Source organism: Leptodactylus fuscus, chromosome 3, assembly GCF_031893055.1.
Source record: "Leptodactylus fuscus isolate aLepFus1 chromosome 3, aLepFus1.hap2, whole genome shotgun sequence".
NCBI classification, from domain to species: Eukaryota; Metazoa; Chordata; class Amphibia; order Anura; family Leptodactylidae; genus Leptodactylus; species Leptodactylus fuscus.
In genome coordinates this window covers 215,591,525-215,606,624 of record NC_134267.1, presented here as the reverse complement: position 1 = coordinate 215,606,624, position 15,100 = coordinate 215,591,525, and the positions used below count along the sequence as shown (strand labels likewise).

Sequence of the window (15,100 nt, the reverse complement as noted above, 5' to 3'; positions counted from 1 at the left end):
AGAGGCAGTGGAACACCGTAACGTAGGGTTATAAGAAAAGATTCCCCACATTTGTACTCTTATGGGGGAATTTACTAACACAGACATGTCAAGAGAGGTGACCAGTCCACCTTAAAGGAGTTGTGCTGTTATGGACAGTTATCCCCTTTCCTGTGGATTAGGGGATAGGTGTCTGATCACTGAGGGCCTCCTTGACAGGTCCTCCAGTGATCCAGAGGACGGGTATGCGAAAGTCCCCCTAAGATCTTCTTTTGAATGCAGCACCAGTGCTTTTGTGTGACAAGCGCTTCATTCACTACAGAGTAGGGTCAATCTGGGAGATTTCAGGATCGATTTAAAATCTGATTTACGTTTATTTTCGAGCCAATCTCGGTCATGAAATTTGCTCAATCGCCGATCGGAATCCAATCTTTTCCGATAGCTCAATCCTAGTCAATGCTTCTCTGGGAAAAGTCACTTTTAGGGTTGAGCCGATCTTGAGATTTCAAAATTTCAGATTCCGATCTTTTCCGATCTTGATCGCTCAACCCTAATACGGAGCTGTGGGCTCTGACTTAGGTTATAGCCCCTGCAGTCCAATAGAAATGAATGGATTGCCGCTCATACAAGCCTACTAGGTCTCTATTCACAAGACAGCCTTAGCCTGCAGATTACGAGGGGAACTGGCCATTGAACACTTATCTCCTGTCCTAAGGATACGAGATAAGTGTCCATAACGGGACAACCCCTTTTGCACATGGACAGATATGGTACTGAAAATCCGGATTGTATAGTGCCTCCATATTCCCAGACCAAATCTGGTCCTGCTACCCAGAATTCCTGCATCACAGTGTATCTATAATGCTAGGAGTCTCATGGGGAAGCAACGGCACCTACCACCATAGATCACTGCAATGCAGAAGCTTCGAGTCTCCTGACTGGGTTCGGGCCAGGAAATTCCCCCCGTCTATGGATTGGATTTTCTGGTCTGTGTTCCCCAGTGTGCAGGAGACCTGAATGACTACTTAGTATGTTAGGACAGACAATTCTAGTATTAGAAAATAGTCAGAAGCCTCAGACTGGCTCCAGTTTTGGAGTCCGGGGTGAATTCTCCTTTAAAGCCGAGGTTTTTGTTTAGAGGAATCCTCCAAGCCATCAGCTGTATTTGCATGCATGACAAGTTTTTACAAATATCCCAAGAAATTCTAATATTTTGGCAGGAAACCGTTTCATGTTCTAGTTCAGCAACTTTATCGGTCTGCAAAGTGTGAAATAGATTTTTGGTTTTGCCTTGCTTTAAATACATACGGCTAATGAGAATTGATCTGGAAATAAATAGGCCTGACTCAGGTTCTTACTTCTTACATCTACAGCAGACCAGCTTCCCCGGGGACATGAGTTACGCCGTCGCAGGTCTGATCTTCCTGGAGTATAAAGCGAGCACGCAGTGGTCAGCCGAACTTCTGGTCATCAATTACCGCGGCCAGCTGAAAAGTTACCTAGTGAGGTACGGTCGGTGCATTATGTGCGCTTATTATCTTTACTTTTAGGATTCTTTTATATTTTATTTATAAAATCTTTGGCTACGTTCACACCGCTGTCATTGAAGTCCATTGCTCTGATCCGTCATAGGATGAGACCAACAGACTGGAACACACACGGAATAATTTAATTCATTGCAATGTTAAAAAAAACAAACAAGATGGAAGCTTTCTTCTACCTTCCAGCCGTCCTTGCGGTATTTTTTCTTCCATCTGAAAAGTAAAGAAACGTGATGGAAGAAAGCTCATGTCTTGTTTTTTTTTTTTTTAACATTGCAGTAAATGGAAACTGATGGAAAGAGAGGGGACTAAGTTAGCATCAGCTATTCTGTTGTCTCATTCTGTTACTCTGATCTTATGACAGATCAGGGCAACGGACTTCAATGGCAGCAGTGTGAACGTAACCTTATATCAGATCACATTACTGAACTGGTCGGTTAGATATTTTTTGGGGGAACATGGCAACTTATTATCAGGTCTTAATTTCAGTATAACATGGTTGTCTTAAGCACCTATGTGTGATATTTAGAGCCAACATCTTCTAAAATTGGTATGTATTGTGAGCCAGGTAATTATAGCTTACGTTCACATTGCACTTGGGCACTGGAGGGATCATGGGAAACAATAAGGGAAAGTTCTCATTACTGGTGTTCCATTTGCCAGGCTTAGGCTTAGGCTAAGTTCACATGGGGTTGAAATCAATGGGAGCCGGTCAGGTCTTTTTCCCGGGAACCGTTTGTTCCAACTCCCGGGCAAAAGAATGGACATGCTGATTCTTCAGGCGGAGTCTCCTCGTGAATCCGCCTGAAGACTCTCCCGACTAGGCCCATTCATTTGGGCCTAATCCAGATCGCAGTGCCATGACTGGATGCCGATGTGCTGCATCGGTATCCAGTCATGATTGCCCCGTATTTTGGACCGGAACCTGAGGCGGCCTCTGTGTCAAATTCAATACAAAATACTCCGTCTGAACTCAGCCTTAAAGGAAACTTATCATTTCCATTTGGGACACTAAACCACCCACAGGTCCTTATGCACTGGCTGTTTAGTGTCCCAAATCTCCTCTGGTAATGTTGTCTACAACCATGTTAAAAAGGAAAAAAAACAAATTCATTTTACACTTGCCTAGAGATGACTCCATTGAGTCTCTTAATACTCCTTGTGTTTTCCTGGTGCCTGCGCGGTTTTTCCATTGAAGCTTGGGTTCATTGCGCTTGCGCTCGAAGTATTGTGCATGCCCACTGAAGCCGAAATGTTCTCTGGCTTCACCGAACAACCGTACGGTCTTAAAGGGGTATTCCCATGTACATAGTTATTTTTAAATTTATTTTTAAATTTGTAGATAATTAAAAGTTAAACATTTTTTTTGCAAATATAAGTACCGTATTTTTCGGACTATAAGACGCACTTTTTTTCCTCCCAATATGGGAGGAAAATGTGTGTGTGTCTTATAGTCCGAATGCAGCGTGTGCAGCGTCTGTGTCCACACAGGCCCCTACTTCCCTGCCTGTGTGGCATCATTGCAGGAGCAAGATCTGAGAGGCAGTGAAGGAGGGACGAGCCAGATGGGTGAAAGAGGCGTGTTTTCAAGTTTGCTTAGAAAACCACACCTCCTTCACCCGTCTGGCCCGCCCCTTTTTCTCTTCTTGCATAGCTTCACTGCAGGGTGTTTTGTTTCCATCCATGGCTGAGATTAGATAGATAGACAGACAGATAGACAGATAGATAGATAGATAGATAGATAGATAGATAGATAGATAGATAGATAGATAGATAGATAGATAGATTAGATAGATATGTTCAAATCACCCCCATATCCCTAGAATACATATAAAACAAAAACATTACTGTGAAACACATACACATTTGGTATCCCTGTGTCCGAAAGCCCCCGGTTCTATTTACATTGGTGAAATATTATATTATTAGGTTATTAAATATTTCACCAATTTTTTTTCCTTAAATTTTTTTTTCCCTATTTTCCTCCTCTAAAACCTTAGGGCTAGTTCACACGTAAAAACCTCCTGGCTTATTTTGGTCCTGAAAAAAACCGCTTCCTAATTAGGAAGCTTTTTTTTGACATTGCCAGGCTTTTTTTGGAGCTTTTTTTTGTAAAAACCGCTTCCAAAAAAAGCCAGGCTGTTTTCCCCTCCCATAGAAGTGAATGGGATACAAAAAACCGTGCTGAAAAAAACCTGCGCTGTTTTTGCCTCCCATTCACTTCTATTGCTTTCTTCAGGCGGAAAACGCCTGAAGAAAGGTCATGTCGCTTCTTTTTTCTGCTAGCTGAAAAATAACTAGCAGAAAAAAAAAGCTAGTGGAAAAAAAAGCTAGCGGAAAAAAAAAGCTAGCTGTTCACATAGGGCTCCATTGTAAAGGGGCTGATTTTGAAGCGAAATCCGCTGTCAAAAAACTCCCCTTTGCCCACGTGTGAACTAGCCCTTAGTGCGTCTTATGGTCCGAAAAATACGGTAATTAAACATTTTGCAGAGTTTTAAAGATTTTCTCTAAGTATCTTGTGGTGACAGTCTGTTGTCTTAATCGGTTGCCAGTGGATACCACCATGAATGCAGGAACTTTTTAAGGTCAGAAAATCAGCCATGATTTCCTTATTGTGGCCGGGATATCTTCTGATACATGTAGTGTCCCTGCCTGATAACCCGGCTACAATAAGAAGATCATAGCTGGTTCCTGACAAGTCCCAGTCCATAGAAAGGTTCTGCATTAGTGGCCTAACCATTGGCAACCGATCAAGACAACAGACTGTCACCACTAAGAAAGTTAGAGAAAATCTTTAAAACTTTGCAGAATTTTTAATTACATATATCTGCAAAAATGTCTAACTTTTAATTACCTACAAATTTTAAAATAATTATGTACATGGGAATACCCCTTTAAGGAAAGTGTAAGAATTTTTTGTTTGTTCATAAATACATATATATATATATATATATATATATATATATATATCGATCTCTCTCTCTCTCTCTCTCTCTCTCTCTCTCTCTCTCTCTCTCTCTATATATATATATCGATATCTCTCTCTCTCTCTCTTTCTCTCTCTCTCTCTCTCTCTCTCTCTCTCTCTCTCTCTCTCTCTCTCTCTCTCTCTCTCTCTCTATATATATATATATATATATATATATATATATCTATCATTTTTTTTTCGGCACACACAGCTTTACTACAGGGCTATTTGGGGCACTAAATCCCTGGTCTATAAGGACCTCTTAGGGCTAGTTCACACGTGAACTGCCCACGTGGGTTTTGACACAGAGAGAGACGCGGTGAGCCGCGTCTCTCTCTTGTCAAAACCCGCCCGCCACGACCATCGCAGTCGCGGCTTTCACCTCCGCTGTCGGCTCAAATGAATGAGCCGACATGGAGGGTGCTGCAGCCGGGCGGAAGCCGTGCGGCGCAGCCCGCGCGGCTTCCGCCTGAAGAAAGAGCATGTCGCTTCTTTTCTCCGCTAGCAGCAGCCTGCCGCTAGTGGAGAAAAGAAGCCCGGCGGTCTCCATAGACCACCATTCTAAGGGGAGGTTTTGGACGCGAAATCCGCTGTCAAAAACCTCCCCTTATACTCACGTGTGAACTAGCCCTTAGTGTCCATGTAATTTGTACCACATAATGTTCCAGATGTATATAACAGGCAATGTATACTAATCAGTTGTATGCAGAGAGGACACTTTATTAGCATATGTTGTCTGTAGGCCCGGTAGATGTTTGGAGAATTCCCACATGTCTACCATGAATACAATTCTCAGATACAGTATTGACTTAGCCTTATGCAAACATTGTAGTCAGAGTATTATTAGAGCGGACCTGTCACTTTTCCTGCCATGTTTCTTTTAGTAACCGTTTCTATTCTCCATATTATAACAATTCTGGAGAATCTTTTCTTAGAACTCTGCATAGTGCCATTCCTCTGTTATTCCTCCTGAATATTTATGAATAAATTGACAACTAGGTGTTACCAATCCCCTTGTTAAAGGGATGTGTCCCAACATTCTGGTAGGACAATATCAGACTGTCTATGGATACTCTCCCATCTTCCTTGTCAGTTTAGTCAGATATTTCCAGGAGGAATAACAGAAGAGCTGAGAAGTTCTTTTTTTGTCTGGATATAAATTACCGGTATTATATTCCCTGTATCCGTTCTTCTGTTTGCAGTGTGGGGGCCAATCACAGCTATCAAGAGAGCCACAGCTTCAACTTTGGGTGCCATTATTCTCAGGGGATCTCGTCCGTCATCTATCTCCCGGACCACAGGTAGGTCATAGGGGTGTGCGTATCCTGTATACTGTACTTCACTCCCTGGGGTTATTTGTCTTGGTTTTAGTGGACTTACTAGTGGTTCGGTATAATCCTAAAACATGTTCTTGCCATTGACTTGTGTGCTAAGTGTTAGTGAATAGTGACTATATTGTTTGTTATTGCCTTTCATGCTTGGTTTTTGGTTTTCTGGTCTTTTGTGTTTGGAGAAGGCTTAATGGGAACCTGTCACAAAGTCTTGATGCAGTAACTCACTGAACGTGGAGTCGTCCAGCCATAAGATTTGCTTGTGTTTCATTGTAATGCCCTGCTGCTTTTTAGAGAAACCAGTTTCAAAGCGGTTGTAACCCCATTATACCTCATATTCTCTGTACAGCGTACCTCCTGTTATAAACAACTTTCCATAAATGAATAGTACATATAAATATAAGGAGACCTGATCTCTGTATTCAGCATTGCACAATGAACTCTACAGAGAAGGCAGGGGTGGAGTAGATAATTGATTTATTGCCTCATTCTGTGCTCCGGTAGCCTCTTATCTACAATCCTACCAGTGTTAAAAGCTAACATGCTTTTACTGCTCTCTCTGTCTTCTATATAGTAGTGAGTAAAAACTGCTGACAGGCTCCCTTTAGCAGTCTCCCCTTTTGGAGCCCACAGTCTCCTGTTACTCAGCGTGTCCCTTGTCCCGTACAATTATTGTTCGTCTAATATAAATTATGTCCCCTTATATCAGAAGGGCTATTCGCCTTTCACTTGTTGATGTCTTATACTTAGGATCTAGATCTGTGGTGGTCCCACAGCTAGGAACCCTGTGGATCGGCTATTCTGTCAAAGCGTGGCTACCAGTAATGTTTATGTGCCACAATGAAATGTGCACTGCTGCAGTACCTAAACCTACCACTACGCATTGTATGGTGAGTGAGCTGTGCAGATCCCATGTTAGGGTTAGTTCACACGTGAGTATAAGGGGAGGTTTTTGACAGCGGATTTCGCGTCCAAAACCTCCCCTTATAATGGTGGTCTATGGAGACCGCTGGGCTTCTGTTCTCCGCTAGCGGCGAGCTGCTGCTAGCGGAGAAAAGAAAGGACATGTCCTTTCTTCAGGCGGAAGCCGCGCAGGCTCAGCCCCGGCAGCTCCCTCCTATGTCGGCTCATTCATTTGAGCCGACAGCAGAGGGTTAAGCCGCGACAGCGATGGTCGCGGCGGGCGGGTTTTGACAAGAGAGAGACGCGGCTCGCCGCGTCTCTCTCTGTGTCAAAACCTGTGCGGGCAGTTCACATGTGAACTAGCCCTTAACATTACTAGTAGCCATATTGTCCTGGAACAGCTGACCGGCTGCAAGGATCCTCCACAGATGTAATAGTGATGATCTATCCTAAGGAGCAAAGTATTGAACTGGCTCTTACCTCTTGCTCCCTGCAGTAAGTCTTTGGGCTGGAAGCCTATGGCTTCCTGCTCTACCAAGGCCAGAACCAGGTTGCAGCTCCTTCTCTCCCCAGTTCTGTGATTCAGTGTAAATCTGATTTTATTTTTTTATGTTATTGTGGTGGGGTGTGCGATGAACATTTTTGCAAAATACTTTGTTAACCTTTCTAACTTCATTTTAATAGAAAGCAGGCTGTAAAGTGCCCATTAGCAACTATCTAACTAAGCCCTCATTTACATCTGCTTTTGTATTCTGTCTGGGGAGAGTCCGCATGGAGATCCCCCGACTGGAATACAAACGCAATTGCAAGCGATGTGCTGTATAAGCACACGGACCCCATAGACTATAATGGGGTCCGAGTGCTTGCCGCGCGCTGCCCGCACGAATCATGCGGACAGGAAAGTAGATGGTGAACTACTTTCCTGTCCACACTATGCCTGCGGAGATCTGACGGTAAGCACACGGACCCCATTATAGTGTATGGGGTCTGTGTGCTTTTACTGCACCAGCGCTTGCACTTGCGTATGGTATTCCGTTGGGGGGGGGGGGGGATACCCTTGTGGACTCCCCTGGACGGAATCCAAACGCAGATGTGAACGAACCCTTAGCATTGCCAGAGAGACTGTCTGTGCACCTGTACTCAATGTAGTATGTAGAGCTGAAGCATTTACCAAAGGGGGTAGCTGTATCTCTAGTTTTACTCCTCCTAGACAAATGGTTCTGCTTCATATTAAGTTCAAATTCCCGACTGTTTTAACTAGTGATATCTCAGGTTCTGTTATAGCTAGTACTTCAATCTCCGATTTCTTATGATACCAGAACTATTTCTAGGTGGTATAAAACCGGGAATACAGGCATTTGAAGTGACTATCCCCCTTGTGGTAAATGCTAGGAAGAACATTACAGCCTGTTTTATAATAAAAAGAAAGCTAGGTTAATTAAAGGGATTCTATCATTAAAATCACATTTTTTCTCGATCACACATAGGAATAGCCTTAAGAAAGTCTATTCTTCTCCTACCTTTAGATGTCTTCTCCGCACCGCCGTTCGGTAGAAATCCCGGTCTTCGTCTGTATGCAAATGAGTTCTCTCGCAGCACTGGGGGCGGTCCCCAGCACTCAAACAGCACTGGGGTTGTTCCCAATACTGCCAGAGAAATCTCCAGCGCCACCTCCATCTTCTTCAGGAACGGCCTCTCCCTGCAACTTCTTCCGTCCTGGGTTTCAGTCTTCTAGGCCCGTGCAGTCGGCTCTGCCATCGGGCCTCAAGCAGAGCCAACTGCGCATGCAACAAGAAAATGGCCGATTACACAGTAAGCTATGTAAGCGGCCATTTTCTTGTGGCTGCCGGGTATGCGCAGTCGGCTGTGCTCGAGGCCCGATCGAGAAAAAATGGGACTTTAATGATAGAATCCCTTTAAAAATTACAGTATTACAAAAATGGTCACCCCCTTACCCAATAGTGCGAAAAAAGTTAAACTTTAAAAAATCAGATCAGCGAACTGGCTAAGGTCGTCACTCAGCTTTCCCAAAATCAGAAATAACTATGCAACAAAAGATGAGAGGAAACTTGTTTTATCTGCGGTAATTTTGAGATGATTTCATATTTCAGTTCACCTCGGTCTCCTTGGCGGCAGCTCATAAATAGCGCTTCATTTTGGGTTGCGTCGGTGGAAATCTTTAATCATCACAAATAGCCTTCTGCTCACGGAGAGCTTTAGGAAGCAGCCAAGCAATAGCCCCATTAATCTTAATACAGGCGCTCGTGCTTCCCTCTTCTTCAGGATCTGCGTAAAAAGAAAGCACTTTTGTTTTTTCTCTCGACTACGCGCTGCCATAATGAATTTTACTTCAGCCCTGAGAGAGAGCGGGTTTAGAGGTTTTTTTTTTCCAAAAATGTAACTTCATATGGCAGCTCCATTCCAGCTGTCGGGGACTCTCATCCATCCTGATAAGAGCCTGTTAAATTATACATCTGCTCTACTAATGTGATGGCTTTTCTGGGAAGAAAAACAAAAAAAAAAGCATAAAAACAGTACCCGTGGCCTGATGTCGCTGCAGGTTCTTGGATGTCTGGTTGTCATGGATACAGTCAACTTTTTGCCGCGTTGTGCAGTTTTGATGTCAGCGCACGCTCACCTATAGCAATACACTAAGCGTGCCTGTCATAGCCGCAGGTTTTGTGTTTGTTGCTCTCAGATGTTTCTTGAAACGTTCTTTGAGGTAGACGCAGATCCTCAGAAGCCCCTTATTTACACACGCTTAGGTATCTGACTACTGCGCTTTTTGATTTCGGTAAGAAACGTTATTCGACAGGCAGACGTGTTTCGTTGTGGGCTTGGGGATGCCACGTTGCAATACATGACTGAAGCAAACTTTACAGGGAGTCTGTCTGCTCCTTTCTGCCCAGTAACCCCTCAACAGTATATTGGAAAAACCCTCATTTACATATGGGGACATTTAAAAAAACTAAACTAAAATATATATATATATATATATATATATATATATATATATATATATATATATTGCCCCATTCTTCGGGCCTAATCCGGAGTGGTGCACTGCATCGGAATGAAGTCACAGCTACCCGTTTTTTTGGTCCGGAAACTGAGGCGGCCTCCACCTCAGTTTCCGGACCAAAAGACCCTGTGTGAACCCGACCTTATAGTTAAGTGCAAAGACTCGGTGCCAGATTGTACGCCCCATCCTAAGACGAGCATTTGGGGATGTGTCACGGTTTAGCGAGCATCCATTTCGTACACCCCCCAGGGGGACTCCATTATTATCTTGAGTGTTAGCTGAGTATGTTGTGTTCGGTGGTGTAGCATCGCTCCTCCGGTATATATAAAAGAAGAAAAAAAAAATTCCCCAATTACCATATGAAATTCATGAGCTTTAAATATTTAGAAGTGCACTTATCATCCATCAGGCGTTTTTACAGCCACGGCCCATAAAAGGATTTTTTCTACTTTTTTATTTTTTTAGCCCTTTATAGAGATTACAGAATTTCTTTGTTGTTGTCGTAAAATGAATTTGTAAGAAATAGTGCCTGGTAATAAAGCTGACCGCACTAAAATCGCACTCCGAGACTGCGTCCATCCCGCGCATTGCCTAATGTAGGGCTCGTCTGAAAAGCATTTTATTAGTTTAGTATCAAGGCCGCACATACAAATTCTACAAATTCTTTGTCATTTTTGTACTTATCGACTCGACAAGGATCCATTTTTTCCTCTTAGATGATTGATAGGAGATTTTATCATTTTAGGGTTTTTTTTTTTTTCCTGTAAAGATTTATCAGACAATAAATGTTCTACCGATTTCATTTGCCGGCTATTCCAACTCCATTTACTTTAAGTGGGTGTTTTCATCTTTTTAAAGTGATGGCGGATTCCTAAGATATTCCATCAATTTATGATCGGTGAGGGTCCGACCTCAGACAATGAAGGGGCTGCAGTGGGCGCCTCTAAAGTGAAAGGCGCTGGCTGCAGTTCCATGTACAGATGGGCGACTGGGGAAGCCATTGTACAAAAGATGCTAAGGCTGAGTTTACACGGGGTGTTTTGGTCAGGATTTTGAGGCTGTATCCGCTTCAAAATCCTGACTTAAAAAACGGCTCCCATTGAAATCAGTGGAAGCGAGGTGCTCATTCTTTCAGGCGGATTCACCTCGCGAATCCGCCTGGAGACACTCTCGACTAGGCCTATTCATTTGGGCCTAATCCGGAGCGGAGTGTGCGATACACTCCGCCTCAGGTTCTGGAACAAAAAACCCTTTTGAACTTACTCTAATAAGCAGAGGCCCAGGGGAGGTGATCAGACATAAAAAAGTCAATGTTACTCACCTTCCCTGGACTCTGGTGCGACTCTCTGTTCTCTTCAGCGCCTCTGCCTTACATCGGTGACCATTGATTGGGTCTTTGGTGTCACGACGTTGTCATTATACATCATGATTGCAATGTAACCCCTGAGCCTTCGCTTATTATACTCTAAGGTCTGAGGAGACCCCACGGTATTATAATAGCAGTTTCGTTTTGAACAAAACTGTTGGGTGGGCTTGTCTAAGTGCCGCCAACTCAGATACCAATTTGCCTTGCTGGGCATTGTCGACCCCTGCTGTAGATGGTCTGTCTAGAATTAGAAAAACTACATGACTATTTTCAGAACCAGCGCCACAATTGTCCACAGGTTGTCCGTGGTATTGCATCTTGGTCTCTCACACTTTTTAATACTGTCCAACCCCTATAGCTGTCCAGTATTTCTGTGTAAAGGCTTGTTACTGTTTTTTCCCTGTGTTCTCAGTAAGTGCCTTTGCAGTCTGGGATTTGCATTTGCACAGGCTTTTGCAGCCCATACCTAACATCCCTGGTCACATCTGTATATGGGATCAAAAAGGTCCTCGTGATATCAATTCCCCGTCCCTCTGATCACAGCAGCAGCACCACCTTATAGGGGAACCCCAATGACTAGTAAACCTATAGAAGGCGCCCGCTCCTGTAGTATTTGGAGTAGGGGGTGTCAGCTCAGTGGGTGATGCTTTTGTCTGCTGCTGAATAATTCGCAATAATTTCTTTTACACAAGATATAAAAAGATTAGTCTCTCTTTGACCTGTAATTCCCTTAAGAAAATAATCCGCCTGGGATTAGTGGATGAAATCTGCTAATCGTACATTGGAAAGATGTAACCTATTCACGGTATAATCTGGGCACAATGCAGGGACAGGTTTTCAGTGTAACGTATCGGACATGGTTATCTTCATCCGGCTCCGCTCAGCTAGAGTGGTGATAGGAAATGTATTAGTCGGAGAACCGCCTTAGTTTTATTGTCTCTTCTGCCGGTGTTCTGTCCAAACATTGTTATGGGGCAATACGTCTATGGGGTGGACATACTATCAGATTATTTTTATTGTTCTATAATGCCTATAACCCTTTGGATGACTCTTCAGGATAAGCTGCCATGTTTGTACATAAGGAGTAACACTTTCTGGCCATTATATGACTCGGATCTGCCATTTTTTTTGCAGTCTCTGTATCCTCGTTCTCTGTTGTCTCTGAGCTTGTGAATGGGGATTAGCCGTTATGATGTCTCCCATAGACAGCACATGAAAAAAAAAAAAACAAGTGATCCTGTTTGCTAACTCCTTCATTCAGGAGTATGATATGTAGTCTAGAGATGAGCGAACACTATTCGAAACAGCCGTTTCGAATAGCACACTCCCATAGAAACGAATGGCCGCTTCCACTCATTTCTGTGGGAAAGTGCTATTCAGAACGGCTGTTTCGAATAGTGTTCGCTCATCTCTAGTGACCCCTAGTGATGAAGCACTTGGGGGTGAGATAGCTTACTATTAGCTGCAGCACCTCTTGATCGGTCTCGGCATTTCCTCCCCTCTTCATAGACTTTTATGGGCACATGTAATTTGGTTGGGATGTGAGCAGAGAGCTTATTTATTCGCTATGTTTAGGATGGAGGATAACTAATACAGCCTTCACTATGCGTCTGTGCCGCTGCTCTCCTGAATGGGAGTGCTGGAGATAGCCATGGGCTGCAGTTCAGATATATCCCGGACGCCCATTAGAGCTGAGGCGTAACTGTGATCACCAGGAGGATGCGGATTCTATGGGGATCTATGCGGTCAGATACTATGGATAACACTTTGTGTGAGGACCCTTACCCTCCTGGTTCTATTGATTTTGCTCGAGGTGTGTGACATAGGTAAGTGAGTGGGCTCCGTTCTCAGAGGTCTGCTTCTTCCAGGATCGCATCACCTTGGACTTACCGCCTGCCCTGTTTGGATGGGCTTAGCTTACCTGGTTTCCATTAAAGAGGATAAAATACATTGAGAGGATTTCTGTTATGTAGTAAGAGACAAAATATCCCAAAGCCGGCCATTAATCGGTTATTATTATCGTTGAAGAGACGGGAATAACTGCTGTAGTTCCAACCACCAGGGTCGGACTTATGGAAACTGGAGCGCCCTGCTTTACGCTCTTTCTGTACCTTCCATAGAGGTGAATGGGAGCTACAGGTCCAGTATAGCACTACATAGATACATCTGTCTCTGGAGCTCTCATTCACTTCTATGTGTCCATAAAGGTTCTCCAAACCGAGACATTGATGACTTATACAAGGTTGATGCTCTGACTACTGAGACCCCACCGATCTGGAGCGGCCTCGGTTTTGGCATCTCTCACTCTAGAGTTACGCAAGTTTTAGGCAGGTATGGAAAGAATTTGCTGCAAAGTAAAGAATGCCTTCAGAATTGGAAGGGTTAATGATTTATTTGATCAAATGAAAGGGAATCAAGAAAACAGAAATCTAAATCCCATCAATATTTGGTGTGTCCTTTGCTCTTTGGAGTAGGAGTCCTGGAAGTGATGATACGGCCCCCGCAGAGCCCTGATCTCATCATCCAGTCTGTCTGGGATGACATGAAGAGACAGAAGGATTGGAGCAAGCTTAGATCCACAGAGTTCTCCAAGATGGCGGGAACAACCTCCCTGCCGAGTTCCTTTAAAAACTGTCTACAAGTGCCGAGAATGGCGAATGGAAGGCAAAGGGCAAAGGTCACACCAAATATTGGCGGGATTTAGGTTTCTCTATCCTTTGTTCACCTAGTTTTGTTAATTGACGAAAATATATTAACACTTCTATTTCGTTGATCATTCTTACTTTACAGTGTACAGCGCATTGCTGTCTAAAACTTTTGCACAGCCCTGTTTGTGCTGACTTTTACAAGGCATGTATTTATAGTCCTTGATTCCCTATAGGGCCTTGTGCGGTAATGACCTAGGTGTACAATACTCGCTGTACTCAGTGACCTCCCGCTGCTGCATCCATCCACTTCTAGACATTGACTGATGCATTAAAATAGATAAAGCAATGAAAGGTCTGGAAGGTAATAAAGTTGTCTCTATAAGTAGGTCCTGCGGTTTTTGAGCATTCTTCCTTTACTGTAGGATGTTATGAATGGTGTCACAGCTCACTTGCTAGCACTGTCTTGACGCAATGAGTTCCCGGGTTCAGATCAAACTGGAACAACAACAGATTGGAGTTTACTTGTAGATCTGAGCTAAAGTTAATGATTCCGGGGATGTAATTTAGGGTAAAACTAGACATGGCGGCCACTAGGTAGTCAATACGTGGTGAGGATGTGATTGACGCTTCCTACCTGTCATGGCTTTCCAATAGATTGATGGGAAATGTTTGCTTATTATTAAAGGGGGCTTGTGGGCTAAACTTCTTGATGGCCTATAGTAAGAATATGTCAATATTCGTATCAGATCTGTGAGGGTCCTACACCTGGCACCCACATCTATAAGTTGTTCTGAGGAGCTGAAAGGCAAAGAATAGAGCAGGAAGCAGACAGCGCCGTTCTCTGTGTAGTGGCTGATCTGAGTCACTGCAGTTTAGGTCTTAATCAAATGAACATGATTGCAGTACCTGGTGTGACCACTACACAGAGAACAGCGCTGTCTGCTTCCTGCTCCATTCTCTGTGTATCTGGGGGTTGGGCCCTCACCGATTCTTACACTAGGACTTCATTATTTTAGTCCAGAGAACTCCTTTTTAATTTCCTTTTTTTTTTTTTTTTTTTGGTGGCAAAACAAGACAGCAACCACCGCATCCAAAGCAGTGGTCAGTAGACTCACAGGGTTAAGTAAATCTTGTGGATTGATGCAGCGATGGCATCACTCATACATGGCAGCACGCACCTATGTCACTTAGGAGCTGATAGTCCCGCTTCGCGCCTCGGAAGTTTTTACTTTCTCGGAATCATTATATTTGCCACGTCAATAGTACAAGCTAATATAAGAAAATGTGTGGTATATCTTACCAGAGAACAGTGCTTTCTTCTCCACTTTGGGCTGACACTCTA

General features: G+C 43.6%; 1 protein-coding gene across 2 annotated transcripts in view; it reads left to right on the top strand.

Annotated features, from left to right (window-relative positions):
• The window catches only part of NBAS (NBAS subunit of NRZ tethering complex), a 498,058-nt gene that overhangs the window by 25,076 nt on the left and 457,882 nt on the right, over nt 1–15,100 (top strand). For both annotated transcript variants that reach the window (XM_075269168.1, XM_075269167.1), the window contains exons 8-9: nt 1,353–1,486; nt 5,691–5,789. In XM_075269168.1, the coding sequence (XP_075125269.1) occupies nt 1,353–1,486; nt 5,691–5,789 (233 nt within the window). The remainder of the gene's footprint in view (nt 1–1,352; nt 1,487–5,690; nt 5,790–15,100) is intronic.